This window comes from Podarcis pityusensis (genome assembly GCF_964106645.2).
Source record: "Podarcis pityusensis genome assembly, chromosome: 15".
Classification (NCBI taxonomy): Eukaryota; Metazoa; Chordata; class Lepidosauria; order Squamata; family Lacertidae; genus Podarcis; species Podarcis pityusensis.
The window spans coordinates 2063779-2087035 of NC_138040.1; the positions used below are offsets into that span (position 1 = coordinate 2063779).

The 23257-nt window shown below is 50.1% G+C and overlaps 1 protein-coding gene and 1 long non-coding RNA gene across 6 annotated transcripts in view; one reads left to right on the plus strand and one right to left on the minus strand.

Moving 5' to 3' along the window:
* The window catches only part of SSH2 (slingshot protein phosphatase 2), a 123646-nt gene that overhangs the window by 44454 nt on the left and 55935 nt on the right, over positions 1-23257 (minus strand). The window contains exon 1 of one of the 4 annotated variants that reach the window (XM_080982783.1): positions 20956-21155. The exons of the other annotated variants lie outside the window; for them this stretch is intronic. Within the exon in view, the coding sequence (XP_080838909.1) occupies positions 20956-21140 (185 nt within the window). The 5' untranslated portion in view covers positions 21141-21155. Of the gene's footprint in view, positions 1-20955; positions 21156-23257 lie in introns of those variants that run through there. 4 annotated transcript variants of the gene reach the window in all.
* Positions 1-23257, plus strand: part of LOC308464140 — a 186439-nt gene that overhangs the window by 20284 nt on the left and 142898 nt on the right. Inside the window, exons 1-4 of one of the 2 annotated variants that reach the window (XR_013979875.1) lie at positions 3-49; positions 563-821; positions 4150-4395; positions 4623-5581. This is a non-coding gene — a long non-coding RNA (uncharacterized lncRNA). Of the gene's footprint in view, positions 1-2; positions 50-562; positions 822-4149; positions 4396-4622; positions 5582-23257 lie in introns of those variants that run through there. The other variant, XR_013979874.1, reaches the window with a different exon arrangement.

Below are 23257 nucleotides of genomic sequence, written 5' to 3' on the forward strand. Positions count from 1 at the left end.
GGAGATTGATTCTCTGAGTTAGATTCTACAAGCAGTGTTGATTTTAAAGGTGAGCACCATGCACTTGTAGATAATAATAATAATAATAATTTATTACTTATACCCCGCCCAACTGGCTGGGTTTCCCCAGCCACTCTGGGCGGCTTCCAACTGAATATTAAAAACAATACAGCATCAAACATTAAAAACTTCCCTAAACAGGGCCGCCTTCAGTTGTCTTTTAAAAGTAAAATAGTTGCTTATTGCCTTGACATCTGCTGGGAGGGCGTTCCACAGAGCAAGCGCCACTACTGAGAAGGCCCTCTGCCTGGTTCCCTGTAACCTCACTTCTCACAGTGAGGGAACCGCCAGAAGGCCCTTGGCACTGGACCTCAATGATCTATACAACACCTGATAATGACCTTCCAAAAGTGTTTCTCAGATGGTTTGGTTTTTTTGTGTGGCTGGGGATAATTAACACCTGTTACCCTCCCCAAGCCCTTAGGACTGGAGCAAGCTGACTCATCTAGTGCCAGAAATGCTAAATAAATCAGTTTATCCTTCCACTTCTCATCCCCAACAGAGATCTGACCTGGGCACTGGAGCCATTGAAATACTGCTCAGCAAACATGGAGCTTTAGAAATTCTAACCCACAGCTTCAAAATGAATCTTTTGGAAACTTGAAGGCTAGAAACTTGCTTTCAAACAAACAAACAAACAACCTGAGATTCCGATGACTGAGTCACAGAATACTGCCATGCGTGCCCATCCAGCCTGCTGGGATTTACCACCAATGGTGTAAAAGCAGGTTTACCAACAGCCACTAATCTGGTCGCCTATGGTGAGTAAGGACTGCCTGCTAGCGACCTTCCAAGTGCATGCTTCCAAATGATGAGCATGGGGATAATATGTGGGCAGACAAGTTTGAATATTACTTGTGATGGGGGGGGGGGTTATGGTTGAGAAGATGCCTTAATAGCAGGCTGAAGGCATACGGAGAGCACAATGGCCCACTTGAAAGGGCAATTTCTGCCCTGCGTCACGCCAAAGCCCGTTGTCGAAAAAGGCAGGCTCGAAGGACGCATGCCCATCTCAATCTCCCCCCGTCCCCGAAGACATTTCCACGGGAGGGCCTCAAGGCCTATTGAGCATGAAGGCGATGACCGCCGTATCCAGGCTACCAGCTCGGTCGCCCCTCGGAGTTGCCATGGAGGGCACGTCAGCCGGACGAAGAATGCAGAATGCCAGCAGCACTCGCTGACTCCCCACAAAAGGGGAAAATGCATTTTAGACACAAATGTTGCTCTTCCTTTATTTTCCCCAAAGAGGGGGGGAAATAAATCAAAAAGCCACAAACAGTAGCAATAGGAGGACTTCAGCAAGGTCACGCCAACCAAGGAAGCTTGTCTAACGCAAGATGAGCCACATTCGCTTATCTGGGGATGGTCCTTTTGCTCAGGGGTACAGAACATCTGCTTTGCATATGGAAGGTTCCGGGTTCAATCCCTGCTCGCATCTCCAGGGAGAGCTGAGAAATAGTCTGCCTGCTGCTCTGACGAGCCGCTGCCAGCCAGAGTAGTCAACAGAGTAGTCAACAGTGAGATCCAGTGTGGTATAGTGGGTTAGCATGGCAGAATAGGTCCCGGGAGACCAGGGTTCAAATCCCCACTGGACCATGAAGCTCCTTGGGTGGTCTTTGGGGCCAGTCACTGCCTCTCAGCCTAAACCACCTCACAGGGTTGTTGGGATTAAATGTGGGGGGGGGGGAGGAAGAACCATGTGCGCCATCTTCAGCTCCTTGGAGGAAAAGGGATATACAGGTAAACGCAATCAATGAATCAATCACTAAGCTAGGTGGACCAATGCTCTGATTCTGTTCCTATTTAAGTCAGCCCTTTATTAACACCCATGAGGACTGGAATCTTATTTAGTCTTATTTGCATCAGGGCAGAATGCTGGACTAGAGGGTCTTTCGGCGCTTCCTAGGAGGTTTTTAAGCATAGGTTGGATGGCCATCAGTCAAGGATGCTTTAGCTAAGATTCCTGCATTGTAGGGGGCAGGACTAGACGACTCTTGGAAAGTCCCTTCCAATCCTACAATTCTATTGTTGTTTAGTCGTTTAGTCGTGTCCGACTCTTTGTGACCCCCTGGACCAGAGCACGCCAGGCACTCCTGTCTTCCACTGCCTCCCGCAGTTTGGTCAAACTCATGCTAGTGGCTTCGGGAACACTGTCCAACCATCTCGTCCTCTGTCGTCCCCTTCGCCTTGTGCCCTCAATCTTTCCCAACATCAGGGTCTTTTCCAGGGAGTCTTCTCTTCTCATGAGGTGGCCAAAGTCTTGGAGCCTCAGCTTCAGGATCTGTCCTTCCAGTGAGCACTCAGGGCTGATTTCCTTCAGAATGGAGAGGTTTGATCTTCTTGCAGTCCATGGGACTCTCAAGAGTCTCCTCCAGCACCAGAATTCAAAAGCATCCATTCTTCAGCGATCAGCCTTCTTTATGGTCCAACAATTCTATTATGCTTATTTTTAGGGCAACAACCATGGCTCAGTGCTAGAGCGTCTGTTCCAGGTAAAAGAAGGGCGAGCTATATAACCCAGCAGGGCTCTACCAGTTGAAAAGCATCTTCCAATTCACCCCATCTCCCCCCCCCAATCCCTGTGTACCTCCCACCACCCGTAAAAGAACATCTGACGCCAAGATTCAATGGAATCGCCTCTTAAATTGGAAATGCCGTTTCCCCACCACCGGCACCCCGGATGGAGATCAGTTTACCAGGAGCACTCTATTCCTGGAATAAATTTCCATCAATCATTCAGCGCAGGTAGTTTTCGACAAAAGCAAGACAAACGGCCAGGCGGGCAGAGCTGTCACCGCTGCGTTTCAGATCTCGTTAGAACGAGGGCAGCCGCTCCTCCACATCAGACCTGACCAGCGGAAGAGCTCTGTGAGTTGCGGCAGGGAGTTTGGTTACAAACCGCGTCCATCCAAGGCGACTGGAGGATCATGAAGCCGGTGGTTTGCAAACCATTTGAGGCCGTAAACTCACCCCCTGAGGCCCTTACCCTACCCTAACCTAAGCGTCAAATCAAAACAGTGGTTTGCACAACGCGTGGAGGAAGATAAGAGAACGATAAAATTCAAAGCAGCAATGATTAATTGCACAATTATTCACGATCCATTTAAAACTGTTTAGTTTAATCGAATCAGCAAAATTGAACTTGACCCAGGGAGACCAGCTTTTCAAAGTCTGAGAGTCATTTGCACCTCCCTGCAGCCGCCTTGCCTCTTAGGACCCCCCTAGTTAATCCCACTGCAGGGGGGGTGCTATTGCCCACTCTGGGAACTACATCTCTAAGTGGCTCCGGGAACAGGGAAAGCTGTCCAATACCAGCTTCAGTGGGACGGCTGTGGAAAGAGCTCCTGCTTTGCTGGCAGAAGGTCAGTGGTTGAACCCTCAACGTATCCAGGGAGGGCTGGGAGAGAGAGGCTCCCTGCCTGAACCCCTGGAGGGCTGCTGCCAGCCAGTGTTGGCAACACTAAGATAGATGGACTCAGGAAAAGGCAGCTTCAGAGGAAAGATTTCCTCCCTGCCCAACGGAGCCGTTCAACAAAAGGAGTAATTCGGAGGAACGGACCTGTACAAAGCCAGCCTGTTTTGCAGGAGTGGCCTGGCCCAGAGGGTTTATTGAAAAGAGAAACAAAACTCCCTTAAGCCGATTGAGGAGTGTGTGATTGTGGCTTCAAAAGGAAAGGAAAGAAACCCACCTGTTTGCTTTTGCAAGCAAAGGGCGGGGGCAGCCGGTTGCTGGACGGAAGCAGGCAGAAAATTCCAGCAAGCGAGTCTGCAATTGCAACAGCGCTCTCTCCCTCCCCCCCCCCGCCTCTCTTTTCATGTTCTGCCTAATGAGGTGAGACAGGAGCTGACCCTCTGCATGAGCTGGGTTGAGCCATGCTTCTCCCTTTTCATGGAGGGGAAGGGTACCCCTGGGCCAGAAGCCACGATGGCTCTGTTCTCCCTCCTCTGTCGGAGGCAGTAAATGGGGAATCGCTAGTGGGGAAGACTTGCTGCTATGGCACTCAGGTCCCACTTGGGAGATCCAGGGCTGATAAAAGAAAGTCGTTCTTCACTCAGCACAGAGTTAACCTATGGAACTCTCTCCCACAGGATGTAGCGATGGCCACCAAGCGCGATGCCTTTAAAAGAGGATTAGACCAATTCATGGAGAGGACTATCGATGGCTACTAGCTAGAATGGCTCGGCTCTGCCTCCAGTCGGAGGCAGCAACGCTTTCTGAATACCAGCTGCTGCAAACCACAGGAGGGGAAAGTTGCTCTTGTGCTTGAATCCTGCCTTGGGTTGCCCAAAAAGAGGCATCTGGTTGGCCACTGTGAGAACAGGATGCTGGACTAGGTGGGTCATTGGCCTGATCCTGCAGGTTCTTCTTACATTCTTATGCAGGGCTCAATGGACATCAGAGAGGTGGGAACCAGGCAGTAAATTTGTTCCCATAGAAAGTGGGTTAGCCTAGAGTGACCGGCAAGGGAGAGGAATGGCTGTCTACCCTTTCTGGGCTACAGCAGGCGATCTTTCTTTTGATGCTCCATTTCTGCTTGCACTTTCTAGATTCCACTTTCTAGATTCCAGCTGTTTGGCTCACCCTTCAGAAGGAGGCAGTTCAGTTTGACGTGGACTAGAAACCTGACTGGCCTGGAATGCTCTCCCTATGATCTTTGTTTTTTCTTTATTATTTCTTTGAAGGAGCTTGAGGCAGTGTGCATAGTCTGTCCCTGCCTCGTTCCGTTATTATCTGCAAAACAACCCTGTAAGGCATGTGAGGCTGAGAGAGGCATGAGCCTCTAAATGTTGTTGGGACTCCCAGACTGGCCAAGGCTCAGAGGCGATTGCAGCTGGGAGTCCAGCCACATCTGAAGGGTCACAGGATTCCCCTGTCCTCTGCACTAGAAGAGAAATAAAGCCTGAAAGTTTGGCTGCAATCCTCATCTCCCCTGTTCCCTTCTCTATAGCATGTTCTCTTCTCAAGATCACAGGCTTTGTCTTGACTCAGCATTTTTGTTTTTGTTTTTTAAATGCTGAAGTACAAACATTCTGTCCAAAAAGGGGGGAAAAAGAAGTGTTTTTCTCCTTATCTAAAATGTCACTTAGGTGCCAAGCAAATAAGTGGGATTTTTGCAAAACAGCTACAATTCAGAGCAGAACCACCAGCGGAAGTCTCTCTGAGAAGGCATCATTGTCGGGGTGCAGTCTGCCCTGCGGAGTTTCACAGTGACCGGGGCTGCCCTGGCGCTCGACCAAGACACCCTGGGAACCATGAAGGAGAAAACAGGGAAGAGGAATGGCCCCTGAAAAGGGATTAGGCAAGGGGAATTGGCTCTAGCCTGCAAAGGGGGGCATGGTGTAGTGGTTAGAGTGTCGGACTGGGACATGGGGGCTTCAAATCCCAACCGGGCTGTGAAGCTCATTGGGTCACCTTGGCCCAGTCACTGCCTTTCTTGGCCTAAGCTACCTTGCAGGGTTGGTTTTTATGCTATAAATTTCCTTTAACCTTCTGTTTTCATTAGTCAGAATGTGGAAAAATGTTTTCCATGAAACATCTGGAGCATCACTGGACCAAGTTGAGCAGTTCTGATGAATTAAGTAAACTAAATAGTTTTAACTGGGTTTTGAATAAATGTGCAATCAAAACTGTTACCGTTTTGAATTTTATTGTGCTATTCTCTTCCTTAGTGGGTTGTGCAATCATTTTTATAGGGAAGGGGGCACTGGGGAGGTATTTAAGAAACCAAGGGGGGGTGGACCAAGAACATTTGGGAACCACTGGGTTAGAGTATCAGACTAGGTAGGGCCTGGAAGTTCAGAGTTCAAATCCTACACAGAGGCAGGAAGCTCACTGGCTGGACTTGGGCCCTTCATTGCCTCTCTCCGTCTAGCCTACACCACAGGGTTGCAGTGAGGATAAAAAGGAGAGGAGGGAGAAGCACGTACACGTCGCCTTCAGCTCCTTGCAGGAAAAGAAAAGGTGGCACGTAAAATGTGAGAAATGTATAAATAAACGCAATCACCCACTTTCTTCCCGCAGGGAGAACCTGACACCCCACACAGAGATTCCCGGTGCTTCTACGCAGTTTGAGACCACCACCACCCTGGCAGCCATCCAAGCCCGCTCCAAACCGTTCAGGCAGAGCTGCAGCCCATGCAAAAACGCAGAGCTGAGCAAACAGGAGACGGGCTGTGTTGTGGCAACGGCGGGCAGGCAACAAGGCAAGGGCAGGCGAGTGCGGAGCCAAGGCCGGCCCGCCAGCTCAGACCCACAGGTGGAGGCCGAGAATAGAATGGGCCGCCTTTACATAAGAGGGGGAAGGAAGACCAGATTTAAGCCGGGGTGTGCGGTTACAGCAGCCAGGGGCACTGTCCTGCAAGGGGGAAGGGCACACGGTTCTGAAGTCCTCCAAACCAAGGCGGTGGCCAGAACAGAGCAAGGACCAGGGGGCTGAGATCCGGCATGCAAAGCCACAGCGGATCGCTCCCCCACAACACACACCTGAGCTGGCATAAGCAGAGTTACGCTTCCCTGGAAACAATCATCGGGTTTCCTTCCTTAACACACACGGTCAAGTTTCTAGTCCACTTGAAACTGAACATTCGGCAAAAGGGGTGGGCAACACGAAACAAAAAAAAACCCCTGCCCTGAGGAACTCGCTCCCACGGGATCCCATCTAGGTGATGGCTTTTGACCTAGATGGCTTTAAGAGAGGATTAAGACAAATTCATGAAGGACTGCTACTGATGGGTGTTAGCTCAACCTCAGATCAGAGGCAGCAGTGCTTCTGAATACCACTCGCTGGAAGCCGTAAAAAGGGAGGGAGTGGTCTTGTGTTCGAATACTGCTTGTGGGTTTCCAACAGGCATCTAGTTGGCCACCGTGAGAACAGGATGCTGGACTCGATGGGGCACTGGCCTGATCCAACAGGCTCTCCTTGTGGTTTTATCATCCATCAAAGGCCAGGGTGAAGAGGTTTAGAAATTGCTTAGTTCAGAGTTTGATGGTATGTGTGTTTGTGTAGAATACAGTTCTTGCTCTCCTCTGAGAGGGGAACATTTCTGTGCAATTTTAAGGCGCATCTTTGCAGGATAGCAAATTTGGTAATTTATCGACTGCAGTAGGGGGTGGGGAAGAAGGGAATGGAGAAAGGGAAATTAAAGCGGGGGGTGGGGTGGGACTCACCAGATTTAATATTAACAGAGAAACGATTGCTCAACACCCCCTGCATCGATCTCCGGGAGGCAGACCCAAAAAAGCACCAGAGTGCAACCAGTGGGCCCTGCCACAGTTTAGAAGGGCAGGAAGGTGTGGCGGCAGGAAGTGGCAGTAGGGCAAGGATAAGATACAAAGGTCTCTGGGGCAGGCAAAGGGTGTGTGTGAAAGATCAGCACCAGGCAGGTGATCGAAGGGGCTTGCCTTCAGTGCCAGTCATCTCCTATGGGCCCCTCTCCCTTGGGAACAGAACAGTTGTGCACGGCAACTCACTCAGAGATGCGACAGGTAGCTTCACTGAGTCCACAAAGAGCTCCCATTGGAGCCAAAGCAGAACTGCCAGCCGTGAGGAGGGAGCCTGGCTGGAAAAGCAGCACAGGGAGAGCAAGAGAGAGTGGGGAACTGTGCAGATGGGCACACTCAGGGTGGGGGTTAGGAACAGCCTACAATTTTGAGAATTCCCATTGTTATTTACACTGCCAGGTTTTTTGAGGCTGCAACAAGCATTGCCAAGGGCTTTTAAAGAAGTTTTTGCCTACCTGGTGCCCTCCAGCTGCTTTGGGCTACACTCTCACCAGCCCCAGCCAGATTGGAGTTCTAATACAAAGAACCTGGGGGGGCACCAGGTTGGCGAAGGTAGAGATGGGCATTTCCCAAAGTACCAAGGCAAGTGCCCCTTGCCACTCTGCATGAGTCACTGCTCTCTGGTCCAACCACCCTTCTCAGGGATGAGAATTCCCCACACCCAAAACTGGCAAGCCGGGAGCATTCACAAAGAAACGCAAAGGAACAGGCTGCTTTAAAAGGACACCTTCTGCATCCTTCATGAGCACTAGAACCTACCCCAGGCCAAAATTCTTGTCCTGCATGTGACCCGTGGGCTGTGCACTCTCTGCCCCAGTCTTGCATCCATCCAGCTGCCAGAGAGAACAAGAGGCTACTGTCGGCTTCAGCCCACGGAAACACGAAAACTGTGGCCAGAAAGTCATGCCGGCATTGCTCTCTGCTGCTCAAAGGGACCCGAGTCTCCCTGCCTGTCTTTCCCCTTGCTTCACCCCGTAAGAACATAGGAAGGCCTTGCAGAATCAGGCCAACGGAGCTCATCTGGTCTCACGGCCTGTTTCCACACTGGCCCATTTCGCTCGGGAGAGATTCCTGATGAATTTCACCGCCCGTGCGTTGGCACACAAACACACTCACGGCGCAGTTCTCCAGGATTCTCTTCCCAGCAGCCCCCACGGTTAAGGAGCAGAACTGGCACCCTTTGTCTGCAAAAACTTCCTTCCCAAGTAGAAAACAACTTTTTATCTTCAAACACACCCTTGAGATCTTAGCATCTTGCAATGGGAGAGGATTAACCTCACCAGTATTAAGTAAATCAAAGCACGCACACCGTGTACCTGAAATTTTAGTAAGGAGCAAGCGCTGTTAAGACGGAGAGTACAGGTTTGGGGTTGTTGTTTTCAGTTCTAACTGCTCAAAGTAGTAAATTAAGTCAAGACAAATTCTCTCTCTCTCACTTACCCTAGGGAGCAAATATACACCAACTGACTGGCATTCTCTAGAATTCACCCCAACAGCTGATTTTGCATGACAAAAATGTGTGTGTGTGTGTGTGTGTGTGTAGAGCTACTAAGAAGAGCAGTCTTTGCCAACCTGGTGCCCTCCAGAGGTTGTGGACCACAACTTTCATCAGCCCCACAAACAGGGTACCAATGGGACGGACCACCCCCAGAATCATCTAATATACTGAGATACACTGCCATGGAACATGGAGGATCCATCTATGCAACAAGTTGCCTGGAAGTTGTAGCCCACCCTGTGGCTTGTGTTGAATGTTAGTTCTACTCAAAAGCAGACTCACTGAAATCAATTAACACAACTGGGTCCATTCATTTCAATAGGCCCAAACGTGGCAGGATAGAACCACATTTCTTTCTTTCTTTTTAATGATTGCCTATTATGGATTTGGGTTCTAATTGTGTTGGCCTTACTTGGTCCATGTTAGTTATCTGTGTTTTCTTTAGAAAAGTTTATAAATCACTTAATTGGCTCTCTAAGTGGTATGCATAGTAAAATGATAGATAGAACACCATACAGCTAAAATCCACAAAACTAAAAAACTACATAAAATGGCTTGCTATTAAAAACACAGATTAACTATTGGCAAAAACTTTTAAATGACTACAGGTTTGGGCTAACTACCATATTTTTCGCCCTATAGGAGGCACTTTTTCCCCTCCAAAAATGAAGGGGAAATGTGTGTGCGTCCTATGGGGCGAATGCAGGCTTTCGCTGAAGCCTGGAGAGCGAGAGGGGTCGGTGCACACCGACCCCTCTTGCTCTCCAGGCTTCAGGAAGCTATCCGCAAGCCGTGGGAGCCCGTGAGAGTTCCCGCCGGGCTCCCATGGCTTGCACAGAGCTGCCTGCACCCCGAACCCCGGGCGCGCTGAGCAGTCGCACCCGGGCTTTGGGTAGCTCTGCGCAAGCCGCGGGAGCCCTACCGCGGCTTGCGCAGAGCTGCCTCTTATCCCGAAGCCCCGGCGCGCTGAGCAGTCGCGCCGGGGCTTCGGGTAGCTCTGCGCAAGCCGTGGGAGGGCTCCCCCGGCTTGCACAGAGCTGCTTGATCTGGGGGCTGGGGTCGGGGGAAGCTCGGGCTTCCCCCACCCCAGCCTCGCGCCTTGGGGGGGGAATAATTTTTTTCCCTTTATTTCCCCCCCAAAAAACTAGGTGCGCCTTATGGGCCGGTGCGCCCTATGGGGTGAAAAATACGGTATATGGCTAGGCAGGCTTGCTGAATTATATGTGTGTGTGTGTGTGTGTGTGTTTGTATGTATGTGTATTGCACAGGAGCCTATTTTTTAAACAGTTTTATTAACTCAGATATATAAGCTAATCGCCAAATGGCACTTAAACCTGGGTTACAGGTGCCACAATGGACTGTCTCATCAAATCCAGAATAAAATGGACAAGACATTTCCACAGATTGGCCGGCTGGCTGGTGCAGATGTCACTCGCCAAACCTCGCGACAAGGCATCTTCACTTGCTCACAACTGGACCCACACCAGTTGAAAAACACGTCTGGCACCTGGGGAATTTCAAGCACTGTTTTAAAATTGTGATTCACATAAATACCCTGCCCTCAGAGATATCCTAAATAAATAAATACATATTCTTTATTATGCTGTGAACTGGCGCATCTCAACTCCTAAAAAGCCTCTCTTTGGGCGGACCCATAATTTTGTTCCATTAAAAGGCTGACACAGATATATTTCAGAGTTGACCCCAACCACGTATGTACACACACACACACACACCCATACCCAGACAAGCAGGCCAAAGGGAATCTGGACTTATTTGGAGATAACTACCGGTTTCTGACCAGGTAAAGCTCACTAAGCATTAATCTTTTTATGATGGTTGTAAAATTTTAACGTCAGCTGGGAGCAAAACAACAGAAGCACTCTCTGTCTGTCTCTCTCTCTGCGTCTTCCCCAGATGATGTAAGGTAGAGGCAAAACTCAGGATCTCTGTCCAAAGCAAGGTGACCACAAATGGTTGGATAGTGTTCTCAAAGCTACCAGCATGAGTTTGACCAAACTGCAGGAGGCAGTGGAAGACAGGAGTACCTGGCGTGCTCTGGTCCAGGGGGTCACGAAGAGTCAGACATGACTAAACGACTAAACAACAACAACAAATTTTACTCAGAGAAGACCTATTGAAATGGAGGGATCTAAGTTAATCATGTCCATTAATTTCAGTGGGTCTACCCAGAGGATGACCAATATTGGAAAAGTGTGGGGGGAGGTTGGGCAAGATGACCCTTTAGGTCCCTTTCACCTCTACAATTCTAGAAAAGGCACCTTGAAGGTTAGTTTGGCTGAAAAGCTGCCGAGAAATTTAAGGAGGCATGCATCTGTCTCAACAGGAATACACACACACACTTCTCTCTTTTTCTCTGGAAGAGAAAAGCAAAATGGCAAGTAGCTTTAAAGATAAAAACCAGAAACCTCCCTTGCCTCACATTTGCTCAGTCGCAGCCAAGACTTAAATCCCCACGAAAACCAGCAAAAAGGGCCCTGCTTGGCCACAGCTGATAATCTCAGAAGGGGATGCGGCAAAACCTGTTCCTGATAACCACAGGAGCTTTAATCTCTCTGTTCCAGGGAAGGAAAGGGTGGGTCTCCCCCACCGCTGGGTGCCTGTAAGCAAGGGATTTGCACTCCCTGTTCCTTCGCTATCAGGACCTCACCAAGTCGCTAGAGAAAAGACACTGCGGAGCTCCCTCCCTCTGCCCTACGATGCTTCTGCCCCCAACCAAAGCCTAAGCAGCTGTAAAACCAACCTCATTTAAAAAGAAGATGACAACATGTTAAGTCTAGGTTCAATATCTCCTAAAACTCTGAATACACTACGTTTGGAACATATCAGACTCTGCCCACTCGCAATTCCCAGGAAGGTGGAGGGAAAACATTGTGGCTACTAGCCATGGGTAGCCGTAAAGGTAAAGGTACCCCTGATCATTACGTCCAGTCGTGGCCGACTCTGGGGTTGTGGTGCTCATCTCGCTTTACTGGCTGAGGGAGCCGGCGTACAGCTTCCAGGTCATGTGGCCAGCAGGACTAAGCCACTTCTGGCGAACCAGAGCAGCGCACGGAAACGCCGTTTACCTTCCCGCCGGAGCGGTACCTATTTATCTACTTGCACTTGGACGTGCTTTCAAACTGCTAGGTGAGAAGGAGAAGGGACCGAGCAACGGGAGCTCACCTTGTCACGGGGATTTGAACCGGCGACCTCTGATCGGCAAGTCCTAGGTTCTGTGGTTTAACCCACAGCGCCACCCGCGTCCTTACTGCCCCCTTAATTTACCCAATCCCCTTTTGGAAGCCATTCCAAGCTGGTGGCCACAGTAACATCCTGCAGGAGCGAATTCCAGAGTTTAACCATGGGCTGGGCAACGAAGTTCTTCCTTTCGTCTGTCCCGAACTCCCCACCATTCAGCTTCTGAAGGCAGGCATTCTCAACAAAGCATGGAAGGCAGAACTCTGTTACTACTGCAATGCCTCCTTGATTCAGATCCTGTTCCTTTCTACCACCCGCAAAAGCAAGATCCCCTCTCTGCATTCCTGCAGGCGAGGAAACCGAAGCCGGGTCCCCCAGCATCCTGATACTGTAGACTCACAAAGGCGCTGCAACTTAGAGACACCCACACCATCTTCTAGGGAATATACCCTGGTCCACAGTTCAGCCTGCCACCTCTGAAGTTGTGCAGAGGAGTTTATCAAGGAATGGTTGTTATTATTGGTGAGGCTCATTTGGCATCAACACAGTACAAAACCGAGCCTTTAATGTCACCGGCTCAGCCCTACAGAACGCTCTCCGAATAGAGATTCAGCAGGCGCCTTCCTACACTGAACTTTGAACCTTTGCTGAGATATTTTTTTTGCTGCCAGGCTTAGGCAGACAATGCAGACAAATGCTTCCTGTAATAACTAGCTGGTGATCTACTTTATTTTTTTTAAAAAGACCATGCAGTTTTCTTGCGTGCGTGTGTGTGTGTGTGTGTGTGTGTGTGTGTGTATTTGTTGTAAAACGTTTTGATTTTTTAAAATTAAACTGGGGTACACAGCTACTGTTTATAAAGAAATACAGTGGTACCTTGGTTCTCAAATGCTTTGGTTCCCCAACACCGAAAACCCAAGTAAGTGTTTCGGTTTTCAAACGTTTTTTGGAAGCTGAACATCCAATGCAGCTGTCGGCTATTGTTTCCGGGGCACCTGCACCAATCAGAAGCTGTACCTTAGTTTTTGAACATTTCAGAAGTCAATTGGACTTCTGGAACAGATTAGGTTTGGTGCTTTTGTTTTTGCTATTTATTTTGCGTTTTTGTTTTTGAGGCTTTTTTGGTGAATTTGCTTTTGTGACTGTGTGGAACCCAGTTCAGCTACTGATTGACTGACTGACTGCGGAAATGGATAAAAGCCCCCCATCCAAACAATGACTATCATCTATACAGGTAAGAAAAAATAATAATTTTAATTTTTATCATCTACAATACTGTCTTATTTATTTTATTTTATTTTATTGTACAGTACATCGATTATTGCTTTCATTTTATGGATCAATGGTCTCGTTAGAGAGTAAAATTCATGTTAAATTGCTGTTTTAGGGGTTGTTTTTAAAAGTCTGGAATGGATTAATCTGTTTTGCATTACTTTCTATGGGAAAGCGTGCCTTGGTTTTGGAACGCTTTGGTTTTGGAACGGACTTCCGGAACAGATTAAGTTTGAGTGGAACCAAGGTACCACTTTAATTATTTCAGTTTGCTTATAGACTGCTTTTCAGCTCCATGGCACCCCACTAGTACATACAAACATTTAAGAATGTAAGAGCAGCAGCTGCAGTAGGCCAATGCCCCATCTAATCCCGTTCTCACAACCAGACGTGTGTGAGCAACCCACAAGAGCAACTCTTTCCTCCTGCCGTTTCCAGCAACTGGTATTCAGAAGCATTGCTGCCTCCAAACATGGAGGAAGAGCATAGCCATTGAGGATAGCAGCCATTGACAGCCGTCTCCTCCATGAATTTGTCCAACACTGTGGGGGGGAGTTCCATAGTTTGCACTGCATGACGAAGGAATCAAGGTGGCTTGCATGGTTCTCCCCTCCCACTTTAATTCCCACAACCACCCTGTGAGGTAGGTTAGGCTGAGGGGCAATGGTTGGGCCGAGGTTACCCAGTCAGCTTCATGGCCAAGTGAGGATTTGAACCCTGGTCTCGCTGGACCTAGTCCGACACTCTAACCATGACACCACCATCCCCGGTCTCAAATAGGCTGTTAGATGTTCTTGTCTGTGAGATGCCAGAAACCAGCGACCGGCTGCTACTGGGAGGCAGGGTAGCAAAGGGCTGACCTTGACTTATTGAGTCAGGTAAGCCATCAAAAGAAGGAAGGCTAGTGGCAACTTTGGAGCCCGGAAACACAGCAACTACCGTATTTTTTCGTGCATAAGACGATTTGGGGGACTCCAAATTAAGAAAATGGGGGGAAGGATTGTGTCCGTGTAAAAGATGACCCCCAATTTTAAACTTGTTTTTTAAAGAAAAAAACTTAGTCTTATACACGGAAAAATACGGTAATTACAACACATCTGGTACTGGGTTTCTGCAGCAGGATTAAAAAGGGGAGCAATGGCTGAAGACACACCTGATACTGGGCTGTTTTCTGGGGGGCTCAACCCTGCACTGCTCCATAAGCCATGTTTGGGGCTGCACCTCAGGAGCTGAGCACCTGCCTTGCGTGCAAAAGCAGTTTCAGTCGCCAATGGCATCTCCAGGTATTGCCGTCTGTGTGAAGCTCAGTGCAAAAATACTGAGCTAGATAGTTTTGGTTTGGCACTGTAGAAAGCAGCTCCCTACATTCCTCTTTTGTTCATCCCACGAGGACTGGAATCTTACATTCTTTTTTAGGAGGCAGTGTTGACAATACTGAACTTAAGTATTGTCTGAATTGGTAGACGACGGCTTCCTATGTTGCTGTGTTCTCAGGGCGAGGCCCTAGAGTTGCCAGGTGTGCTTTTGTTTCTTCTCCTCCACTGGGCCTGGGAACTCTTCAACTGCTACAGGGCAGGGAGGAATTCAACACGTGTAGCTTTCCCCCAGCATGGAGTGATGGTGAACGCTGCATCTGTTGAATTGCTGCCTGCACACACAGGTTAAAAGCACGGCAGAGGAAGAGATGGAAGTGAAAGAGCTGGAAATCCAAATTGGATTAGCAGACAAAAATGTGAGAATATGCAGAGTTAGCAAGAACGACAGCAAGATTCCGAGATGATAGAAATCAAATATTTAATAGAGAGTGGGACATTTACAGAATGCACCTAAAAGAGCACTGTAAAAATCTAAATTCTTTGGCAGGCCTGGATTGACTTCTGCATGAAATAAGAGAATTTTGCAAAACCAATACAACTGAAAACAACTTAGGAGAGATAAAGGAAAGTGTGTAGTCGAAAATGTAATTGAGGATCCACAATGGGGTGATTGGAAGTCACGGTTGGAAATAGTTATGTATGAATCTAAATCTTTTTTGGTAATATGTATCGGTTTTGGATTGTTTTGGTTGACTTGCTTTGTTTTTAAAATCAATAAAGCATTACAGAAAAAGGGATATATAAGAAAAAAAGGGGGGAAAGAAAGAGCTGGAAATCCAGCAGCTCTTAAGAGCATGCATGTCCAAACATTGCCTTTCCTTTCCTTTTGTAAAATGTATATCCTGCTTGATAGTTGAACAAAACAAAACATCAAAGCCGTTAAGGTTTTGGAGCCCAGCAGCATTTTACTTGCTTCTCCTAGGCAATTATCTCAGGAGGCAAGCTTTTTCCGAGAGTGGATGAGCTGTAGCGTCAGAGCCTCAGCTTCACATGCAGAAGGTCCCAGGTTCAAACCGCGGTGGGAGAGAACCCGGTCTAAAATCCCTGGACAGCCGCTGCCAGTCAGTGCAGGCAGTACTGAGCTAGATGAACCCAATGGTCTGACTCAGTAGAAGGCAGCTCCCTGTGTTCCAGCAGCTACTGTGGATGTGCTCAGTTTAAGCAACAACACTTCAGGCGCTCTAGGAAAGGGCTCAGAAAACACACACACACACACACACACACACACACACACACACACACACACACGGCAATCTCCCCAGATAGATACCCACGGCTAGTTACTGGCAAATTCACATGCCTGCATCCTGCTCTCTGCCCTTCACCCCAAAAGCAAAGGGGAAGTAGCAAATTCAGAGACCGGAGCCTGCTGTTCTGCAGAAGGCAGTGTGTAAGTGTGAGGCGAAGAGTGCTGGCACACAAGAACATCTTGATTTATCCAGTGTTCGAAACTCCCGATGTTCTAGGAGCATTTTGCGACAGGGAATTAGCGCAAGTAGTTTCTGAGCTCTGGGCGCAGCACTGCGCCTAAGATTTCAGATTAAAGTTGCAGAGTGGAAGGAAAGGAGGACCTTTTTCTGCCTCCCCACTTCCAGCTGCTCTCTGAAGACTGGAGATGAGACCCTCTTAAGAATATTAGGGATGTGGGCAGGGGAAGGACTAGACCATGTGAAAAATGAACGAAATATTTTAGCTGCAGTTCATTCATTTTCAGCTTTGTAAAAGTGCGCCTAGACATTCCGTTGCGCCCATAACCTTGGTTTAAGGTGCCATTTAGCTCCTAGCTTTCACATCTCAGTTTCTAACACTGGATTTATGCCAAACAGCGACTTTTAATAAAGCCACACTCTTCAACGATAAAGGAGGAAAACTTGTGCTCCTGAGTGACTCATTACTGCACAGAAACTCATTCTTTTGGTATGGTATGCCCTACCACATCGTAAAAGCTTGCTCCACAAGATAATGTGGATCCTGAACAGGTGAAAAGATGCGGTCTGTCTGAAACACATAGTGCCCAAAATGCAGCACGCAAGCTTCTGTGTCACACTAGACCCTTCCCTCGCCTGTAGGAAGCCTGGAAAGTCAAGTCAAGTCCCATGAGAGGCAGAAGCTTGCTGGGTGCATTTTTAGACTGTAGCTGGTGACGGTAGGGGACTCTTATTTGCTGGAGGTTTTTAAGCAGAGGTCGCCGGGTGGCCATTTGTCAGGGATTCTTTAATTAATAATAATAATAATAATAATAATAATAATAATAATACTTTTATTTATATCCCGCCCTCCCCAGCTGAAGCTGGGCTCAGAGCGGCTAACAACAGCAAAAGTAACACAGCATTCTAAAATCAATTTGTTTTAAAATCAATTCAAAATCAAATTAATGGCAACCACTGGGCTAGAGTTCTGTGAGGATTCCTGCATTCCTTCAGCTGCGATTCCTGCATTGCCACAGCGGGTTGGGCTAGATGACCCTCAAGATCCCTTCCACCTCTACAATTCTATGATTCGAGCAAATAAGAGAGCCGCCCCTCTCTCTCAGTGGGATCAACAACATTGCCAGGATTTTGAAGGACGGGACCCTAAGAAAAACTCAGCGGCTTTTGGTATTTCTGCCTTTGGGGGGCCCATTCACATGGGATGCTGCCCTGGCCCCACCAATGCTCTGTGGCTGTAATAGGTGGCAAAGTTGCTTCCAGAAAGGCTTTCCCCTTAATTCCTGTGCCCAGCAGTGAACCCAGCCTGTAAAGTGGGCTAAGCATGGGCCAGTTGCTTCTCAGTTTTACACCCCAACTTCTGCTTCCTTCCCCTCCCTCTGCCGCTTCCGTTGCGTCAGACTTTTCGACTGTAACCTCTTTGGGGCAGGGGACCACCTGACCTCTTGCACTCTGTGAAGCCCCAGGCATGCTAAGGGCACACTGATCTTGTCATCGAAGAACCCCACAAATAAGAATAAGTTCCCCAAAGCTCTCATAGAAACACAGCCCAGAACACTTTCTCTGACCTGCATTTGAAAGTAACACATCTCTTGGCCTTCCTTCCACACCCCAGGCACCCTCAAGAGGCCCCTGTCTGCAGGAGGGGGCTCCCTGGCCTCCCACGCTTGGTAATATGGGGAACGGCCACAGCTCAGTGGCAGAGCCCCTGCCTTGCATGCAGAAGTTCCCAGGTTCAAGCCCCAGAATCTTCAGGTAGGGCAGAGAAGCGTTTGAAATTTGCCATGCGCATTTTGCACCTGGCTACTGGCCACCTGCAAGCAAGTGAAGGTGTTTGGGCACCAGGATGGCATCTGGCATCACCATCTGGAGGTGCCTGCCTGGGGATCCTTGGATCTGGACTGTTTTCACACACTAGCAACGCATCCTGTGGGATTCTATCCATTCTATTTTATCTGCACAATCAGAATGAAGTGTAGGAACCCCAAAGTCCTAATGAAAAGCACAACTTTCTAGTTGTTTGGCCCCAAAATAGCAACTGGATGTTCTGTTCTGCCGACTGTATCCCTGGTTTAAGGAGCTATTTAGCACCTGGCTTATATATTTGAGTTTTTAACACCGAGGCAGAGATTCTCCAATATGTCCTTGGAGCATAGGATCACAGGGAGCAGCCACATACAGAGTCCAGACCATAGGTCCATCTAGCTCAGTTTTGCCATCACTGACTGGCAGCATCTCTTAAGTGTTCCAGGCAGGCTTCTCTCCCAGCTTTACCTGCAAATGCCATTGGGGAATGAACCTGGGGCCTCCTGCAAACAAAACAGATGCTCTGCCACTGAGTTGTTATGGCCCTTCCCCAAACTCTGTGCAATCTGACTCAGAAGGAGACTGCTTCCTATGTTCCCAGCACTCAGCAGCGTCAGAAGCAGCAAAGCCACACACAGGAGCATCAGAATGGCCCTGCTGGATCAGGTCAAGGGGGGTCTGTGAAGTTCAGCTTTCTGCTTTCACGGTGGCCAAGCTGATGCCCCCTCTAGCAGGACTCTCTCCACCTGCAACTTCCAGCAAGTGGTATCCAAAAGCAAGACTCCCATGCCCTGCTTCCTTGCCAAAAACTGGTGCTCCAAGCACCAAGGCTTTGTTTGGGCAGGAAGCCAGTGAACCAGTGGGGTTTTTGCACCAGGGAGCAGTGACAGTGGGGTGGGGGTGGGGAGAGAAGAGAAGAGGGAAAGGCATTAAAAGCCATCCTCACCAAGGCTGGCAACTGCCCAGTTGTTGGTAGGATACTGCAAGGCCTCTGCAACTGTAAAAGCTCCATTTGCTGACACTGACTTCTTGTGTGGCTATTCCTGGACAGCCGTCTCTGATAGCAGAAGCCCCCCCACCTTCCCAAGCTGAGAGGGCCGAAGGGTCTGAGAAGGTGCTGAGAAGCGGAAGCCCTGAAAGTAGAGAGCTAGAAGCCAAGAGTGGCAGGGGCAGCCTGAGGTTCTGGGGAAGGGCGTATGCCTTGCCGCAGAACAGGAAAACCACAAAAGCCTTTTATGGAGCCAAGCGTAAAAATGGGGTGGGGGGAAGAAAGATGGTTTACGCTCCCCCCAGCGCAAGAATAAAGAGCAGGGAGCAAAAACAAGACAGCAGGCCGAGCCGAACTCAAGTTGTCTCCAAACCTGAACTCACCTGGGGGGTGGGGGGTGGAGCAAATCATTTGAAAACAAGAGTGCAAATTTGCAAGATTGCAGGGGGTTGGACTAGATGACCCTTTGGCTCCCCTCCAACTCTATGATTCCAATTATTATATTTATTCTTTTATACTGTGGACGTTTTTATATGAGGCATTTCCCAAGGGGCTAAGAACAGCAGACAAGGTTCCCTTTACTCATTTTCACAATAGCAACCCTACTTGCCATAACGGCTGCTGGAGGCAGCAGTGCTTCTGAATACCAGGAGGGGAGAATGCTACTGTGCAGGGGTCCCACTTCAGGTTTCCTACAGGAAAGTGGTTGGCCACTGTGAGAACAGGATACTGGACTGGATGGGCCCCCTTGGCCTGATCCAGTAGGCTCTTCTTTATGTTCTTAACTGCTTTGTTTGGGGAGGAAAGACACCAATCTCTCATGAAGGCTACTTTCCCATGCAGACTTCTGTGGCAATAATCCCCCAGTAAGGACAGGGTATCAGAAGGGGCTCCCAGCACAGGCTGCAGCCCCACACCGTTTGTTGGGTGGCTGAAGCCCATCCCTATACAGTGGTACCTCGGGTTACAAATGCTTCAGGTTAGACTCTGCTAACCCAGAAATAGTACCTCGGGTTAAGAACTTTGCTTCAGGATGAGAACAGAAATTGTGTGGCAGCAGCAGGAGGCCCCATTAGCTAAAGTGGTGCTTCAGGTTAAGAACAGCTTCAGGTTAATAACGGACCTCCAGAACGAATTAAGTTCTTAACCCGAGGTACCACTGTACTTGAGATTTACTTTGAAGCAAAAGCGCTCAGACCAGCAACTGAAACCACCACAAAGCTTGGATTCAAGGTTCGCTCGAAGCTGCCCCTTGCACGTCTTCCCTCTCGCATAGTACAATTGCTCCAAAATTTGCTAACCTGGGAGCCCTCCAGGTGTTCCGGCCTGCAACTCCGGCCAGCCAGCCAACGCAGAGCTGTAGCTTAAACATCTGGAGGGCAACAGCTGGGGAGGGCAGGTCCGGGCAAACACAGCTTGCTGAGCTCCCGAAGTTAACTTCCGACCTAAACCCAATTTTCCTCTCTTTTTCTGCGCACGCGCTCGCCCGCTCGCACACCCACCTACCCCCCCCCCCCAGCGCGCACGGATGTTCTTTGGGGCAGGAGCGGCGTCGCAACGGACTAGACCCCGGTTTCCTCTATCCTCTCTGCCCCGCACCCCCAACAGGAATGGGAGAAATATATCCGAAATAAGCAAGGAGATTCGACTCGCCCGCCCAGAGTCTCCTCCTTTGACTCTCTGCTTTACCCGAGATGACTTCCTAAAAAAATTGGCAGCAGAGAAAGGAGAGGAAAAAGGGAGGAAAAGAGCGGCGGGGGGGGCGGGCGGGTACGGGACCCAGAGAAATCAAACGGCTTCTGCGCTGCAGTACGCGGAGCCACCGCTGGCGCTGGCAAGGGGACGAGAAAAGTGTATGGGGGGGCGAGGAGGAAGAGAGAGAGAGAGAGAGAGAGAGAAAGAGAGAGAATGTAAGATTCTCAATCCGTGTCTGGAAAAAGGAGGAAATGATCCCATACGTTTGGGGAGGGGGTGCCCAACCATCCTGCTAACTTCCTCCCTAGTAACTGGGGCTGGAGGGGGAGAGAAGCGGCGGCGGTACTCACAGCTGGTTGATGGCGTTCTGGGAGATGACGGCGTCGTCGGAGAAGTAGGGGATCATCTTGGGGGGCCGGCGGCGGCGGCGGCAGAGGGGGCAGGCCGGGGCGGCGGAAGGGGGTCGGCCGCTGCCGCCTGCTCCTCCTCGGCCCCCGCCGCCTTGCTGTCTCCGCCGGAGCCCGCGCAGGGTCATAGGGGGCTGCGGGGTCCCCGCCGGAGAGCGCGGAGCATGGGCGCACCAGGGCGCACGCCGGGGAGAGAGGAGCGCGGCTGGCTGGCTGGCAGCGCAGGCAGGAGGCTGGCGGCGGGCGAGCTGCTTGCGCTCCGGCGCCGGCAGCGGCTTCTGGCGTGTCCGACGAGCGCCCGCCCTCCTGGCCTCCCCAAGCCGGCACGGCGCGCAGTGCGCAAGGGCGAGCCGGCCCAACTTCGCCTCTGGGCCGGCCCAGGGGCGGGGCGCGCGGGCGTCCCTTCGCCGGCCACGAGGAGAGGCGGGCGCTGCCCCAGCACCAGAGACCGGCCGGGGCGCGCCTTGCCTCTCCGCGGTTCCCCAAGGCGGCGGCGGCAGCAGCGGCAGCTTAGCCACGCGGCCTTGGGACGATGCCGGGGCGCCCGGTCGCCTCCGTCTCCCGTCAGACGGGGGGCAGAGACGGGTAGCCTGGCTGCGTCGCGCTCTTCCCCGCAGTTGGCAACCGCCTTCCTCTGGGAAGTCCGCAAGCATGGCTAGGGTGCAGAGGCGCCGGTGCCTTGGAGCCATTGATAGCCTTCACCTCCATGCATTTATTTCTCTCTCTCTCTCTCTCTCTTCCCCCCCCCCAGCCACTTTTAAAAGCATCCCAGGGTGGCGCACTCCGCGCCCCCTGCCCCCCTATAGAGGAGGCCAATATATGTTGACATCTGGAAACCAAGCCTGATGAGGAACAGCTGGAGTTGCTGGGTATGTTTAGCCTGGAAAAGAGGAGACCGAGAGGAGATATGATGGCCACCTTCAAATATATCAAGGGCTGTCAGATGGAAGAGCGAACAAGCGTGTTTTCTCCAGTGCGAGGGTAGGACTCGAACCCATAGCTTCCAAGTTATAAGAAAGGAGAGGCCAACTAAACATCAGGAAAAACTCTGACAGTAAGGGCTGTTCAAAGGGGAACGGTCTCCCCTGAGAAGTGGTGGACTCTCCTTCCTTGGAGATTTTTAAGCAAAGGTTGGATGGGATGCTTGAGTCATGAGTTCTGTATGCAAGGTGGATGCTCTGCCATCAAGTTGGGGTCCTTCGCCAAAGAAGGTTTTAGGCAGCGAATTCCAGATGGCCATGTACTGTGTGCCTAGGCACCTTCCAATAACAAAAGGCTTTAGCTCCGTGACAGAACACCTGCTTTGCATGCAGAAAGTCTGAGGTTTCAATCCCTGGCAGCATCTCCTGGTGCAGCTGGGAGAGACCCCCCCCCCCCCGCCTAACACCTTGGAGAGCTGCCACTGCTGCCAGTCAGTGTAGGCAATGCTGAGCTAGGCAGACGAACGGTCTAACTCAGTATGGCAGCTTCCTTATGCTGTCTGTCCTGAATCTCCCACTGTCTACCTTCTGACTGTAGTTCTTGCCTTCAGGCCCTCCAGCCTCTTGTTCTCACAGCAGCCAACCAAGGACCATGGGAAACACTCAAGCAGGACCTGGGTGCAAGAGCCACTCTCCCATCCTGTGGTCTCCATCAACTGGCATTCAGAAGCATTGCCACTTCCCACCATGAAGGCAGAGCGCAGCCACATGGCTAAGTCCCCCTCTCCTCCATGAATTTCTTTTAGGAGAAAAGCAGGAAAGCTAGGGACCTCCAGATGTCATGGAGAGAACACAGAAAATAGACTTGGAAGGCACCACAAAGATCATCTAGTCCGGTGTTTCCCAACCTTGGGTCTCCAGCTGCTTTTGGACTACAACTCCCATCTTCCCTAGCTGGCAAGACCAGTGGTCAGGGATGATGGAAATTGTAGTCTGAAACCAGCTGGAGACCAAAGGTTGGAAAACATTGAACTAGTCCAGCCCCTTGCAATGCAGGAATCTTTTGCCCAACCTGGGGCTTGAACCCACAACCTTGAGATTATGAGTCTCATGCTCGTTGTTGCAGTTCAGCTCCCAGCTGGGCCCAGGATAGATGTCGAGCAACATCTGAGCTCCATGCCCTGCTCTAAGAAATGGCATTTTGTGGTGCCTGGGAGAGGTGGAGAGATGTCTCTGCTTAAGAATGTCTCCCTCTTGAGAGAGGGAGGAATGTCTCTTAGAGCAGGGCCGGGGACGTGGGACCTCAGCATGGTCAACAATTATGG